Consider the following 16,988-nt stretch of genomic DNA (forward strand, 5'->3'; position numbering starts at 1 on the left):
TCATTCTAATCTAATGTACCAGCAAATGTAGCTGAGAACTCAAATGATTTTCAGTTGTTCATTTGTCTGAAGTAGGAAGGCAATAGCTGTGTTTTGAAGAAAATCTTCTACATGAAACTGCACGAAAATAATTTTAAAAAGTAATAAAAACCTTGAGTGACAAATTGAGAAAAGGACTTTCAACATTTTCTTCCTTACTATTTCTTTCTCCTCGGTACTAACAAGGGCAGTTGTGATACTGATTGGACTGGAATTCAAAAATGCAGAGATGAGTATCACGATGTACTGCTAGCACTGAAGCTCACTGCTATAAACACCTTCCCAAATTGGACAAATACATGCTTTATAAAGAAGAATAAAGAAAATGCAGGAGTCATCTTTCAAGGATAAAATGTCTTTGGGAAACTGTAGTTCCATCAGTGCTAAAAGAAAGCTATCTGCAAGTATGAACAGTGTAAAAAAACTATCCTCATTCCAGTCCTAATACATTTCTTAGATGAGCCTTCATTTTTACTGAGGTTATATAGCATTGTTCACATTCACTGATGTTTATGACAATTTCTTCTGTGTTTTTTTTTTTAATGTCCTTGTAAAAGTTATTTAAAAACTCACTCCTGTAGACAGGTTTATAATAAAAGCTCATGGCTCACTAGACTCCTTTATCAAGGACTAGGTTTCACAGGAGTTTTGTGCTATCCATTTGCAAAAATCTGAACTTTATTTGGTGACAACTTAGAAGAAATTGTATCAAGTTCACCTGAATCAGAAGGAAATATTGTACGTACCTCCACATTTAGGAATAGGTCCACTCCACATTACTTTTCCATCCATTAGCATGCATGTAATTGTTTCAGTTCCTTGTGTTTTAATAAATCCTTCCTCACATATAACAGAAATTGAGCTCCCCAGCTGGAAGTTGTCACCAAAGCGCCGAGCATTGATAGGCACTCCAGGATCAGGGCACTCATTATGTCCAAATGCTTTTCAAAATAAGAAAAAAAAAAAAGGGGAGGGAGAAATATAATAGTGTTATGACTCTTGCAAGTAAGATGACATTTTTAAGATTTTATTCTTCTAGCAAGAACAAACTAATTATTTTGAGAAATAGAAACAAAACCTTGAGAAACAGCAGATAATGTACATTAGCAGAAAACATTGCTTAAAATACTATAAAGTTATACAAGCAAAAATCTCGGTTTGGACAGATAGGTGCTGGTAAATTAAAGCAAAGTCTAAGTCATCCTGTTCAACATCCCATACTATCTAATGCCACAATGGGACAGAAGCATCCATCAGGGCAAGCATGTAACTTCAGTCATCTCTTGTATTTTGAATTCACTGTCACAAGTATTTGAGATATGCTGATCTCAGAGTGCCTTATAAAAAAAAGGTGATGTAGGTGAAAGAAAGAGAACCTGAAAATTTAAGCTACTTAGCTTAAATTTAAGCTACTTAAGCTACTAAGAGAACCTGAAAATTTAAGACAGTCTATGTCTTTAACTATAGAACACATCTTAAAATGGAGAACATACAAGTTCATCTTCCTACCAGAAGTGGGAAAAGTCATATTGTTGGCAACCATCAGTTTAAATCATACACATTAATTAGATATATTTTGATGTTGTCCTGGTTTGGGCCAGGATAAAAGTGACTTGTAATTTTGCTTTCAGTTAAGTTTCTTGTAGGTAGCTGCACTTGCTGAAATTAACAGCAAGTTTCTCAGTCAGTGTCTGCTTCTGGGACTGATAACACTCAATGTTTATAGTTACTGCTAGAGACTGGTGTGCAGAACCAAGGACACTGCTCAGTTCAGAGGAAAATCTTATGCTCTGGAAGGAGAAAGGGAATAAAGGGGTCACACCTGCAACCCTCCTTTAGGGAGGAACAGACAAGATAAATGACAAAAATTGACCAAACAGAGTATTCCATCCCATACATGTCATACTCAGTACAAATTTGAGGGATCACAATGGTCAAACCCCTTCCTGCTTCCCCTTCTTTGCCTGTCCATGTTTGCTTTGGCATCCTGGGAGGATTCCATCCGTTTGTCTGCCTGTGGTCCTGATCCGTGCCAGCCTGAATCTGTGTGTTCCTGCCTCCCGCTCCTGACTGCTGCTGACCCCAGGAGTCCAGCCTGGGCTTTCCCAGGGCTGCCTTGCAGCCTCAGTGGTGATGTGAGAGTTATTGGGGGAAAGGGGAGAGGAACGTGGGATCAATTTTCCTGTATATTTGTATAGATTTAGTATTTTTTTTTCCTATTTATCATTACTGTTTCATTAAAGCTGTGTAGTTTAGTTTCCAACCCATAAGTCTCTCTTCCTTATTCTCTCTCCTTTCTTTATCTAGGAGGGGAATTAATAGAAAGCATCTGTTACTCGGTTTAATTGCCAGGCCAACATTAAACCGTGACAGATGTTTAATTTATTAAGAATATTTATCATGTCTTAGCTTTTAAAAATTGCTGATTTTTCAGTGAGAATAAATATCACAAGCACAATACCTACCTTCCTCACACATGATGACTGCAAATTATATTTTCAGAGATGTGCCTACATATGTAGACATCAGAAATGACCACACCCTTGAAAAGATAACATTCACAATGTTTTTCTGTAGCTTTACTAATGTGTCTGCTAGACAAAATGTAGCCAAGCTCCCCCAATGAAATTTTGTTTAAAGTATTATTTCATAAACGTAGCAGAAAGATTTATCAGATATTGCATGACAGAAGTATTAAGAATCATGATAACAGACAAAAGAAAGTAAATTCAAACCTTAAAATGTTGAATTAGGAAATGCTACATATACTGTGAATTAAAATAACACTTTTATTGAATAGTTTTCAACCATTTGAGGATTGCACTAAAAAGTGGCACAATCCCCTCCTTTTTTAATTGGGTTTACAAATGCTTTTTCAATACTTTGCCCACAGTTGTCACTTTTAGTGAAGGAACTGATTGTCTGCTTTTCTTACTGGCTGTAGATGACACAGTGATAGATTTTCAATATTCTTATCTGTAAATGTAGATAAATGTTGACTCCAGCTATAGCTATAGCTTGCCTGTGGATGACACCAGTTTATTAAGGATGCAAAATCAGATCATTGCTCTATATTTCAGCTTAGAAACAGACTTGTGGCTACTCCTGCTGCTTCTGTGGAAGGGATTGTACTGTACAGGATGGCTATGGGAGGCAAGAGAGTGGAAAACAACCCTTTTCAACAATAGCAGTCACTTTTGTAGCCTAGCCAGGTAGCAGTTATGCTACTTGATAAGTAAAATTCCATCTGCCTGTACTTCTTAAAAGCTTCATGGCAGAGCTGTAATGTTATACACAAGCCTTAAAATAAAAAGAAAAACCACAGGGGTATATCCTTAATATTAATATTTTACCCATCATCAATAAATGAAGAAATCATGGCCAAGTTCTTCACAAAATATTACATGTAAAGAGATCCGTTTTTCCTAGCATTTATACTCATCAGCTATCATTCTTATATATTAAGTAGATTCTGGAAAAAAGCCAGGCAGCATAATCATAGCACAGGGTGACTGTGAAGTACTTTTAGTTCTGATACTGACTCAGGATGTTAAATCCTGCATTTTTCATCAAAAAATTTGAAGGAGAGGAACTGCAGAGATCTCAAGAGACAGGAAGACAGGAATGAAGATGTTCATAACTCATCTAAGTCTGCTCTGAAAAGGTCCTTGGAAATAGGGCCAAAAATGAGTGGTCAACTCGTATGATTAATTGTTCTGGTAGTCTGCCCTGCAAAGACTTTTAGCTGGTAAGTCTAGCAGTGGAGTCAAATGTGGAAAATGGAGTAACTGGCAAAAAGAGCAAATCTAAATTTTTTTAAATATTTGTCCAGTTCTTGAAGCAAGCAAAAAAGACACTGTTAGCTCTGAAATATGAAAGCAGGAATGTTAGTAGAAAATGGGTATTTTTAATTATTTGGGGGTTCACAAATGCCAGGACAGAGTGAAAACTATATTAATACTTTTTTACTGTCTCTCATTGCTCTAAACTATTTATTGTGGAAAGATTACTCCTGTAATTTATCAGATTGCAGCTGTCTGCTGAAAGGATTTGATGCATTTTCTGAAGCTGTTTTGCTTTTATAAGTAGATTTTAACTACAGAGTTTAACACACACATCCATTCCAGCTGGAACAGACCTCAAAAAAGAAGAAATGCAAATGTGTTAAACTGCTCAAATGCAGAAAAAAATTCTTTGAAATAATTCTTTTCAGAATTAGTGGGTGTTCTTATGCAAGTGGTAAAAACTAATTTGGCTTTGTTACTTCTTTATAAAAATTAAAATTGTACAATTTGGTACTCTCAGTGCATACTTGAAGTGACTATTAATTGAGAGATATCGTAGTAAGACTACCACGTGTCCAAGGAAGTCCACAATTTTTAAAAATTACCATAATTTATTCTTACTCATATATTTATATGGCACTCAAATATTAAAATCTGAAATCACAACAGTGTGTGATGAATTCTTGTGTTTCTAAATAAACACTAACTATAAGGATTACTCCATACTAATTACCTGTATCTTTCATTTTTACTATAAACTGTACTTTAAATGACCTATATATAGTTTTAGTTCTGCAAAATGGGATGACTTTAGAATACCCATTTCTACACAGGCCTCATCTTTATTGAAGAAGACTCACAACTTATTTTATTTGTTGGGTTTTTTTAATCTCTGGATTTAGACTCGATATTACTAAGCACACTCCAGTGAAGAAGTAGTGAGAAGTAGTAAGCAGAATTCATAAATCTTAACAGGACATGAAACAGAACAAAACAGAGCAAATGTTATAGTTTATGTTAAGGAACATAGATTCAGTATCTCATTTCCATTTTAACTGATTTTGTATTTCCCTTATATAGGATAACAGCAGACTTTCCAGTAGTTACATTGCTAAAAAACCTAGAGAAAGCTTTTAGTTTGCAATGATGACCAGTAACTACAGAAACTAATAAGAAGATACCACATTTTCTTCATGCTTACATTCCACAGTTGTGAGAAATGACCCAGGGATGAAGCATCTTGCATACGAGACTGAGAGCTAAAACCTAAGACATTATCAAAATAAGAATGTTTACACACTACTCTGTTGTCAGTTTATCTCTTTCCTATTCAGCCAACAAAGTTCACGATGAGTCTTAAAAAATACTTCTCTGAAATAGTGACAGCCTAAAACAAAACAGAGGGGAAAGAAAAAGATGGAGAGGTGAACTATGAAGAGAGCCAGAGGGGAATTTAGTCCTTGCAATAGTATGAAAATAATATTAATTATTAACATTTCTTGGAGAAAAATGTGGACTCTGGGTCTTTCAATTTCCAATCTCACTTAATCTCATTTTCTTCCTGGTTTAATTAATACTTTTTGTTTTATTCAAAGTAAAAGATCTTTGACAATGTAGACCATTTTTTTTCACATGGCCAAGCATGTAATACATTCTTCTGGGAAAGGGAGATGTGGATATACAGCTCTCCTCCAAATCATGCACTTGAAGATTCACATTCATTCCAGCTGAACCTCTGGCATTACCATATTCTTAGGTGTTAGGGAGAAAGACAGGTTACTCATGACATCAGACTTTTGGAAGTATCAAAATAACCATCATCTTTTGCCTGTTTATTCTACCTGTTGGCATGGAAAATTCTGATACCTCTGTTGTCTGAATGGAAAAGAAAAGAAAAAAAAAATCTAAATGAGTGAGATAAGAAAGGTCTGGGTGGGGGATCTGATAAGCCCCCTAACAGCTACTCTGTTATCCCTATCATCCTCTAGGAGAAGGCCTGATACTTCAGGCATTTCCTTCTGTTTTTCTTCCAGATCCCCAGAGCAAACAACTTGGCTAAGCCAAGTTCTCACTTCACTGCTGGGCAGTGTCAACATTTATACATACTTCTAGGTATATCCTAAACCATATGTTGAAAACAAAATACACACATATAAACAAAAATTCCCATTACTCACTGTTGTAACTGATGTTAAATCCACGTCCTGACATTGAGTGGTCAGCTTGGAATTCCAGGCGCAAAATATGACCATTACTGGTAAGATGGGAAGGAACTTCAGCACCAGTAAATGTTCCTATTATGGGGGAATCTGGAGAGTCACCATCTTTAACTGCAAGGAAGTCAAACTGAGATTCCAAGTCAAAGTCATTAAAAGAGAGATGGATTCGGCTTCCGGGGTCTGAAATTATTGTCCAGATACAGTTTAAATTATTCCCATATCCCTCTGGATAATCAGGTGAAAGAACTGTTCCCATTGGTGCAGTAAAATTGGAAAGGCAAGGAACTGACAACAAAGAGAGAAATAAATTAGATAACAGAATAAAACATCTCTATAACAATTTAGTAAATTTTTGTAAGAGATTCTTTAGCTTGCTGATTACCTTAATTGAATAATTCAGTATTTGTTATAATCTGTGAAGCCAGAAAGGTTATGTTTTTTTTAAATCTTCTTTTTCCCTTCCCCTGAATAAAACTACCTCCCAAGCAGAGCCCCAAGGTAATAAAGAACATTCTTTTTGCACTCGAAGCCCATGGCAGTCTTTACAGTTTACACATGTTCAACAACCCTTGATGACTTGGCACCACTTATTTTTCTCCTTTAGGCATCTGTCTAGATCAGCAGACCTCTCACCGAGCACATTAAAGAGGCAGAAAGTCAATAGTGCCCTTATCATTTGTTGTTCACATAGAAGCTCAAGCAATTAACCACCCTCAAAGAGACAACAGCCTTGTGTTGTTGTTTTCAGGATAATATTTTACAATCCAACATTTCAGTTAGTCATATTAAATTGAGTTGCAGGGATGAAAGCAACTGGCTGCATTTTGAACATATTTGATCTGTACTGTTTTTAGTGGAAATATTAAGAAAGGTGTTGCACAAGTTTATATCACAACATTGGTTTTGCTTATGCTGTATAATGTAAATGGATGAGAGCTATAAATGTCTAGGATCATTAAGTACTAAAGGATACTCATGTATAATACATAGGGGAAAAAATTAAATCATTTCAAACCACTGATTACAATTTATCAATTTCTAAAGAAATATATTAACTTATAAGAGTAGTTGTAAAAATGCATAATTCATATATAAAACCTAAAGTATCCCACTAAAAGCAATAACAAACTTTATAAAATCACATAAGATAATTGCTGTAATACTTGTTAATAAAAGAAAAAACTATTCTAGCTGTTCTAGAACTGTCTTGGGTATAATCGTTAGGCAAAACCACCCCTGAACAAAAGAAAATCCATCCTGTCAGCAGAATTATTTTATCATGCTAACTCTGCAAACAATCTCACAAATTAGTAAAATACAAGGAAATATTATCACAATGTTATGTATTAAAAATAAAAGTAACAAAAAACCAGTACATACAAATACAGATTGGTATGTTTGCAGACCACTGGTTGTTTTCTTGGCAAATGATGGATTTCTCTCCGATTAATTCAAATCCAAACTGACACTCAAATCTTAAAACATCACGGTTAGAAAATCCATCCCCTTCTCTGATACCATACAGTGGTGTTCCAGGATCCCCGCAGCTCTCTTTTTCAATTTCTGTTGAAATAAATAACGAATTTGTTCAACAACAAAAAAATAAAACTCCCTGTGTGTATATCCTCACATCTGGAAATAACTGTACATTACTACAGGCAAAATAAAAACATCTGCATAACAACAGTTGCTGAAATGCACCACTGAGTCTGATTCTATACTCAAGGTCACTAGGGAGGAAATTTTATATAAGAATGTTTAAAAATCATTGCTTCCTGTGTTACAAGAGTACTTGAAATTGAAAGAACATGAGGAAAATTATTGCTATTTTATTTTGTTTTGTAAAATGTTAGGCAATAATAGCACTAAGTATCACCAGTAGTATGTGGCTGCTTAAAACCAAAAACACGGACCAGTATCTCATGGTGTTAATACTGGCCATTTTCCAGTTCAGCTTAGATACATTAAGTAATGCCACAGGAAAAAAGGGAGTAGTGAAACAAAAGAATTGCCCAAAGTCAAAAGGAAGACTCAAGACATAAGAATACATCCACTGTTACATATACACACGTTATGTACACACATCCAAAAATAACTGCATATATATTCAAATAACATTTCACCGCAGCAGACTTAATTAAAAGGCATCTGAATTATTCCCTCTTATTTCTACAATTGCTACATCTATGATATTCTCTCAAATTGCATACCATCTTGAACTTTCACTGGTAGTTACAAGTATAAGGGGATCTTTTTAAAATAATTTCTCTCCTCTGGACCTGATTAAGCAAGTCCATGTCTCTCTTATGCTGAGGACCCCATAACTACACATTACTCCAGCTTGTGTCTCCCGAGAGTAAAACAGAAAAGGACAACTGTCTCCCTTCACCTGCTGGCCATACTTTTTTTGATGGAGTCCAGGATACCCTTGGCTTTCTGGGCTCCACATACTGCCAGCATATATTGAATTTTTCATCTACTAATATCGCTATGTTCTTCTCTGCAGGACTTCTGTAAATCCACTCCTCACCCAGCCTCTATGCATATTTAGGATTGCCCCACCCCATGTTCAGAACTTCGCACTTGGCCTTGTTTAACCTCATAAGGTTCACATAGACCCACTTCTCAAGTCTATCAAGGTCCCTCTGCACAGAATAGGGTTATGTTTTTTCCTAATTTGTATCTTCAAAAGAGATATTAATTATTAAAAAGGCAGACATCTTAAAATAAAATTATTTTATCACATGTAATACTAGAAATATTAGAAAATACTAGAAAATATTAGAAACATTTATCCCTAAACCAATTTAAAAATTTACCTTTAAAGATCCTGCAGCCACTTACTTATGCTTCCACATTTGGTTCTTTGGCTATGATAAATAAATCCAAATGAACAGCAAGTGTTTTGATTTCAATTCTAATTTTTCTAGGGTAATATTGCCAGTAGCTTGCACCTCATTTCTCAAAGCTTTCAGCTATTAATGCTTTGAACACAATTGAAATGTGACAAAAAGGAAATAAAGAACATCCCATTTCACCAAGGAAATGACTTCACAGAAGTTTGAAAGGTTCTATTATTATTCTGTTTGATTGAAGAAAAATAATAAAAAAACAAAAACAAAACCAAACCATCTAACAAGCAAGCACAATAAATATCAACATTTCTTATTGCTTTATTATTATATGTTCAAACAGTTCTAGGAAAAGAAGGAAAAAAATCATGCTTTTTAAAAAATACAAAAAAATAGCTTAAAACCCTTCCCAGAATCACAGAATTACAGTTTTCATGGTTGGAAAAGACCTCAGATAACAGCATCCAACCACCAACCCAGAAGAAGGAGAAAAAACCAAAAAAACCACGACAGCACCCTTCCCACAAGAGGCGAACACCTCCAGGCGCGGTGATTCCACCATCTCCCTATTCCAGCACCTGACTACTCTTTCCATAAGAAATCATTCCTAATATCTAGTCTAAAGCTCCCCTGGAGCAACTTCAGGCCATTTCTGCTAGACTTATCATTATAGGCCAACCCCCACCTCACTAACAACATCCTTTCTGATAACTATAGAGAGCAATAACGTCACCCCTCAGCCTTTTCCAAACTAAACATTCCCAATTCCCTCAGCCTCTCCTCACAGGACTTGTTCTCCAGACCCTTCACCAGCTTGGTGGCCCTTCTCTGGACTCGCTCCAGATCGTCAATGTCCTTCTCATAGTGAGAGGCCCAGAACTGAGCACAGCATGCAATGTGTGGTCTCACCAGTGCCAAGTACAGGGGGACAGTAATTTCCATAGTTCTGCTGGCCACACCATTTGTGATAGAAGTCAGAATACTGTTGGCCACCTGGGCACGCTGCTGCCTCATGTTTAGTCAGGTGTTGACCAGCATCCACAAGTCCTTGTCCAGCCACTGATCCCCAAGCCTGTGGCATGTCATGGGACTGTTACGACTGAAATTCAGGACCCGACACTTGGCCTTATTAAACCTCATAGAGCTGGCCTCAACCCATCGGTTCAACCTTTCCAGATCCCTCTGCAGAGCCTGCAGAATCATACCCTGTCCTGGTTTGGGCCAGGATAGTCTTAATTTTCTGTTCTAATTTTACTTTCAGATGAGTCTCTCCTATGTAGCTGTACTTGCTGAAATTAACAGCAAGTTTCTCAGTCAGTGTCTGCTTCTAGTAACAATAACACTCAATGTTTATAGTTACTGCTAGAGACTGGTGTGCAGAGCCAAGGACACTGCTCAGTTCTGAGGAACATATGCTCTGGAAGGAGAAAGGGAGTAAAGGGCTCACACCTGCAACCCTCCTTTGGGGAAGGAGCAGACAAAACAGGTGACCAAAATTTACGAAACAGAGTATCCCATCCCATACACATCATACTCAGTATAGATTTCAGGCATCACAAGGATCAAACCCCTTTGGCCTTTCTTCACCTCTTCCTGTTTGCTTCAGCATCCTGGGAGGATTCTGTCCATTTGTCTGCCTGTGGTCCTGATCTGTACCAGCCTTAATCTATGTGTTCCTGCCTCTAGACCCTGACAGCTGCTGACTGGAATTTCCTAGGGCCTCAGCCTCAGTTATTTGGGAGTTATTGGGAGACCAGAGCGTTATCTGGGGAAAACAATGCCTTGCTTACACCACATTTATACTCTAAATTTCACATTAACTACAGTTCACTCCTGAATTTGAAACAGAGTATTTTTGTCATTTCTGTGTTCTCCTTAAGAGCAGAAATTACAGTTGGGTGGGGTTTTTTGATTTGAAGAACAAAGGGGGCTTATATTTGTTTAGCTAATGTCCACAAATATCCTTTGAAACTGACAAGGAAAAAAAGGGCAAACCGCAAACTGGGCTTTTGTCAGACAAGCACATTTTATATAATGCAATTTTAGGAAACTATTTCATCTCTTTTTTTTTTTTTTTTTTTTTAATCATTAAGGAGAAAGGAATATTCATATTCACATCTTCTACTGCTAGCTCTACCACTCTGGTTTCAGCTTCCCTGCACTGCATAATTGTTTCAACATCTAAGAAATTAAGTTCAGAGCCTGACAGTTTCATTTCTTGATGAAATTCACCCTAATCCCTAATTGTAAGTAATTGGTTTATGAAAATCAACCATAAAATAATTACTGTTTAAGATTAGCAGAAGAAACAGTAAGTTTAAAAAAAACTCACTTGGTAACACCATAATTGCAACTTTTAAAAAATTATATGAAATTGGAGACTCTAGTGTGAGTCACCAAATAGTGAAGAGGAATAAAAAGTATTATGAGCTTCCCTCCTGGAAAAAGACTGAGTTCCTACCCATAAAGCTATGTGTAAGAATCCACCACTTCCTTTTTGTTTGACTAAAAATGGCAATAACTGTAATAAATTCTTTCATATTATGCACACATACAACAAAGTTGCAATTGACAGCATGAATTATTATGTCATGATCATGTCTGAAAAGTTGAAAGCATTACTGTTATTGCTTAAGCACAGTTTTGTATTTTATTTTCTATTTTGGTTACTTTGTATTTTTACGTTTTGATTTAGGTTCTCTTTTATGATTTATTCTGCTTTCTGAGATTTGTAGTTTATGTTGGCTACAATAAGAGATGGCTAAGATGCATTTATTCTTTTCCTGTGGTCACTATTGCTGACTTCTAAATCTGTCATGAAAAAGACCAATATTGCTATTTGTGCCTATGAAAGTAAAAAGCACTTATGCTCAGTATTATTTCCTTTAGATAACACTTCACTTCATTATAATCTTATGAAAAAAGAGAACCTCTAAGCACAAATATAGTTTGTTAAATGTGTTAGTAATAAATTTGGTACGACCTTTCGAGGTTTAAGGCTTTTGAGAGAGAAATAAATACTATGGTTTTATTTTCAGAAATTATTTCACATAGAAAGACCATAAAAAGGCATTATTTCTGGTGACGCTGGAGTTATAATGTTTTTTAAAAAACATCTTTTGAGCCTGTTTAGGATGATTATTAGTTAATCATAGAGATTAATTAGATCACAGAGAATTGATAAGTGTGTGGTCACAGTGCATTAAATGGAGCTTTTAACTGACAATATAGTTTCTAACAAGAACTATCTAGAAAACCTATTAAAGTAAGGGAAAAATAAAAGTTCAGAGAAAATTAAGGTAAGCACTTAATTTTATTATTTATTATCCTTCTGGTATTTTTTGTGTATCTCGCTGGAGAATTCTGTAGATTTCCAGTCCATATGTACTTAAAGGAGAGCCCAAACACTACAACACCTGGAAGTATAGGGATATCAAGATAGGAATGTTCTGTTTCTCATATCCTCTGCCTTTGTGAAGGACAGACACATTCTGGAGGTGACTTAACAGGCCTTGAGGAAAATAAATGGTGACTCACTATACAAATGCATTTTGACAGAGTGCCACTGAAGTTAGGGCTTCAAGAGGTAACTTGTCTATTTTTTCCCTTCTGTAACTCATGGGAAAACAAAAGGTAAGAATGTGATTCCTGTAAGGATAAATAAATTTGAAGGAAAAGAGACCACTGGTACACAGTGAAAAAGTACAATACTGAAGACTTGACATCAATACAGCAGAGATTCAAAATCTATAGTTCTGGGAAATATCAGACAGAAAACCATCACTCTTTACCTTCACAGTATTTTAGAGTAATGCCCATTTTTTGTTTCACTGACCATATTAATAGTGATACGACAGACATGTAGATGTGTTTTGTCATTAGTAAAATTCTATTTGATTACATTATTTGCTGCAGCAAAGCACACTAGATTGACTAAAGATTAGTATGTAAAAAGAAACAGTTCCAGTATGTAATTCAAGAATAATGCTGGCTGTTTGATATTTGAAGTTGCTATGTCAAAACTACGTTCACCTTCATATAGTGACACACTGACATTTCACAAGAAAATGGGAAAAATCAATACAAACCCACTTTGAAATACAAGGGTATGTGCAATCTATATGCACATTACAGATCTAACTTGGTTTTGAAATTGACATGTCAGCATTCCCACTGCAGACTTGCTTATTTGAAGGAAATAACAGGAAAAAATACCATTACATATTTGCACAGCTTTTGCTTGCAAAGTACAAGGAATCTGTACTAGTAAAATCATCTATCTTACCTTCAAGATTTAGAACTTAAATGATAAGGGGAAAAGCACTCGAAAAGTAGAATTACCATAGAATCACAAAATCATAGAATGGTTTGGCTTAGAAGATGACTTTAATGACCATCTAATACAAAAACCTCTGCCAGGGGCATGGACAACTCATACTGGACAACATTACTCCAAGCCCCACCCAACCTAGCCTGCAACACTTCCAGGGATGGGACATCCACAATGTCCCTGGGCAACCACTACACTCTGTTGTACCACTGTCACACTCAAGAATTTCTTCTTAATATATCATTCAATCTATCCTCTTCCAGTTTAAAGCCATCACCTCTTGTCCTACCACTACAGGCCCTTATAAAAAGTTCCTCCCCAGCTACCTTATAGGCCCTTCATACACTGGATGGGAAAACAGCAATAAATAACATGAATCAAGAACATGTATTTCTTACTGTCAGTTAGGATGACAAACAGTACAAGTAATGGGTAAACTCATGGTATCTTCATGGTTTGTATATTCAAGAAAAGATATAAAGCAGACAAACAGTTCTGGACAAATTTCAGCAAGATCTTAGACAATCCTTAACAGCTTACTTGGCCACATTTAAATGTAACAGGGCTTAGCTATTGCTGTGATAAGTAAAAAAATCAAAAAACAATTTGAATGACCTAGGAGATGATACTGGAGATGAGTACTTCTAAAAAGTACTGTTTACATGTATCTTCAAACAAACTGCCTGTGAAGTTACAGTTAAAACGTAAGTATTTTTACAAAGGATGGAAGTGCCCTTCAAGAATAAGTGATGTGCCATGTGATCCAGTGTCATGTTACTTTCAGCTGTATTTTAAACGTAACCAATGCCTTTGTTTCATTCTATCAGATTTTATCTACAGATTCTACGCTTTGGCAATTCCTGATACATAAAAGACTTCCCACCTTCAGCAGTATTCCTACCCAGAACAACTAGTGTAATTTATTTAGCCTCAATTCTGATCCCAGTTGGTTTCATATTTGCTTTGGCTTGGGGTTTTTTGTTGTTTTTTTTCTTAAAAGATAGGAAAGAAAGACCTCTCTTATATGTGTTGCACCTATTTTTCTACCAAATAGCAAATATGATAATATGGAATTAATTTTGTATTGAGTGCAAATAAAACAGGGTGGAATGACATCTGTATCAAAACTATGAAAAGTTGCACTCCACAGAACCCCCAGCTGACCCTGACAGCCCCAGGTGAGAGAGTCATCAGTGCATTGCAGCACCTTCTTTGTGTTCCTGGGTTCCCTTACAGAAGAAGCAGGTATGCAAAGGCAGGAAAAAAGGATGAGGATTTATACATACAGCCAAGTCTTCTCCCTGTATGAATTCACACAATTTTCAGTGTGTGATAATGTGCAATACAGATCACCCATCCAAGGGTACAGAAGCAGTCAGTGAAATTCAATGGGGGGAAAGTTTTATAAAAGAAGCAGCTGTTCATTACCTGCTATTTAGGCAGTGATACCACCCTTACTGAACTGTGCCACTTGTCAGGGTACTTCTCATTTCCTGACCACATACAGTGAGAAGCCAGAATGTGAGTATTTCACAAGAAAAAAAAGCATAACTAACTGAGGGAGGGTAATGGGGATAAGTTCACTTATGGGAAAGTCAGATGAGATTCCTCTGAGTACGCTGTAGGAAAACAATTGCAGTCATAACTGAAAATAATATTTTACGTATATCCTAGGTGCTGAACATTTCTAGTGTAAAGAAAAAGTAGTTACATCCATTCTCCATGACAACGGATTTTTCAGAGTCAGCAGTTTTATCTGCATGGATTATCATTACTGATTTTTCCTGGAAGCATAACATATTTCATAAGTATTTTGAATTATATATTGCAGATACTTAAAGACTTCATGGATAAACATACTTTCTCTGTTTCCTGTTAATTGCCACGTTCTGTCTTTTTGAAGTTCAACTTATACACTAATCAGCCAGAAATAAGATGGCCCAGATAATGACTGAGTTCTGTGGGGCTTTACATAAAAACTGCATCTCCAATAAAGTAAATTACTCTCCTAATCTCGATTTAGAAAATGAACTCTTTTACAGTTTAATAGAACCATGGGACCTACTCATATAAACACTCAAAAAAACTTAGGTTCAAGTACATATATTATGTCAAAAAAAAAAAAAATGGCAGTTTTACATGCAAATTGAAATAACACAGCACTGTTTCAAAAATAAATTAAAATGGCAAAATATCCTCAAGTATAGGTGGTATCTTTCTTCCCTTTATGGAACTGCCTTTAGAATTTAATTGAGGATGGTATTTTTTCCACAACACTCAAACTCATTAAAATCTATAGACAACAGTCTTTATGAAAATTTCAAAAGTCTGGCAGCACAATATGTCTGTTTTTAATGTCTTTTCTACAACATTCTAGAACATTCTACCAGCCCTTCCTCATAGGATTTGTGCTGGATCCCTTCACAGCCTCCTTGCTCTTCTCTGGACCTGCTCCAGGACCTCAATTCCTTCCTGAACTGAGGGGCCCAGAACTGGACACAGTACTCAAGCTGTGGCCTCACCAGCACTGAGTACAGGGGAAGAATCCCTTCCCTGGGCCTGTTGGCCACACTGTTCCTGACACAGGCCAGGATGCCATGGGTCTTCTTGGCCACCTGGGCACACTGCTGGCTCATGGTCAGATTATTGTCAATCCAGACTCCCAGGTCCCTTTCTGCCTGGGTGCTCTCAGCCACTCTGTGCCCAGCCTGTACTGCTGCATGGGGTTCTGCAGCCATGAAGGACCCCATGCCAGAGAAGGTGACTGTTCCCAAAGCAGTGACTCTGTGGGCAGCCCAGGCTGGAGCAGTCTGTTCCCAAGAGACTGCAGCTGGTGGGAAGGACTCATTTCAGAGATTTCATGAAGGACTCTCCCCCGTGAGAGGGACCTCGTGTTGGAGCAGGAGAAGTCTGTGAGGACTCCGACCCGTAAGGAGGAAGGAACTGACCCTAAACCACCACTCTGGGGGGAAGGTATTAAGATCTGGTCATGTTTTCTCTTTTGAAAATTGATACTTCAATTTTCTTGTTATGAAATTCACTAATAAAAAATACATTCACAAAAATCAAGATGATACTTACAGACTCACTGACTCATTTTGGTTGCAAAAGACCTTTAAGATCACCAAGTCCAACTGTCAACCTAGCACTGCCAAGTCTACCAGTAAATCACATCCCTAAGCATCACATTTACATTACTTAAATACCTTCAGGGATAGTGACTCCACTACTTCCCTCAGGATCCTGCTCCAATGCTTGAAAAGCCTTCTGGTAGAGGAATTTTTCCTAATAGGTAATCTAAAACTTGTCTCGTTTAACCTGAGGATACTTCTTTTGTGTTGCTACAGAATTTGTCCTTAAAGCTGTCATTTTAAAGCTTTAAAAAGCATTAGAGAATGCTTTATTAAAATGCCTGAATCTTCTTACAGTTGACCACATCAATATTACAGACAAATCTGAAGGAGTATTCACGTTTGTGTGGAATCAGGTAAATCACTGATTGTGTACAAGATCATTCTGCAAATAAGACCACTGAAAAGGTTATCAAGAGACTTGTTCCTGTTGTAAAACAGTTGTTTAACAACTGAGAAGCCCTGTGTCATGGAACTGCAAACCTGTCCTGATCAGACAGGACAAATACTACTTTTGAAACAGCATAAAGGACTGATGATGAATAGTCAAACATTTACATTGCCGGATCCTGTATTACTGCAATGTGACTACTTCTAGATCTGATTCTGTGCCTGGGCCAGTTCTTTCTTGA

At 36.6% G+C, this 16,988-nt stretch overlaps 1 protein-coding gene across 2 annotated transcripts in view; it reads right to left on the reverse strand.

Annotated features, from left to right (window-relative positions):
• The window catches only part of CSMD3 (CUB and Sushi multiple domains 3), a 544,465-nt gene that overhangs the window by 234,774 nt on the left and 292,703 nt on the right, over positions 1-16,988 (reverse strand). For both annotated transcript variants that reach the window (XM_071738231.1, XM_071738232.1), the window contains 3 exons: positions 7,424-7,606; positions 6,002-6,328; positions 786-980 (listed from right to left, as the gene is read on the reverse strand). In XM_071738231.1, the coding sequence (XP_071594332.1) occupies positions 786-980; positions 6,002-6,328; positions 7,424-7,606 (705 nt within the window). The remainder of the gene's footprint in view (positions 1-785; positions 981-6,001; positions 6,329-7,423; positions 7,607-16,988) is intronic.

This window comes from Heliangelus exortis, chromosome 2 (genome assembly GCF_036169615.1).
Source record: "Heliangelus exortis chromosome 2, bHelExo1.hap1, whole genome shotgun sequence".
Classification (NCBI taxonomy): Eukaryota; Metazoa; Chordata; class Aves; order Apodiformes; family Trochilidae; genus Heliangelus; species Heliangelus exortis.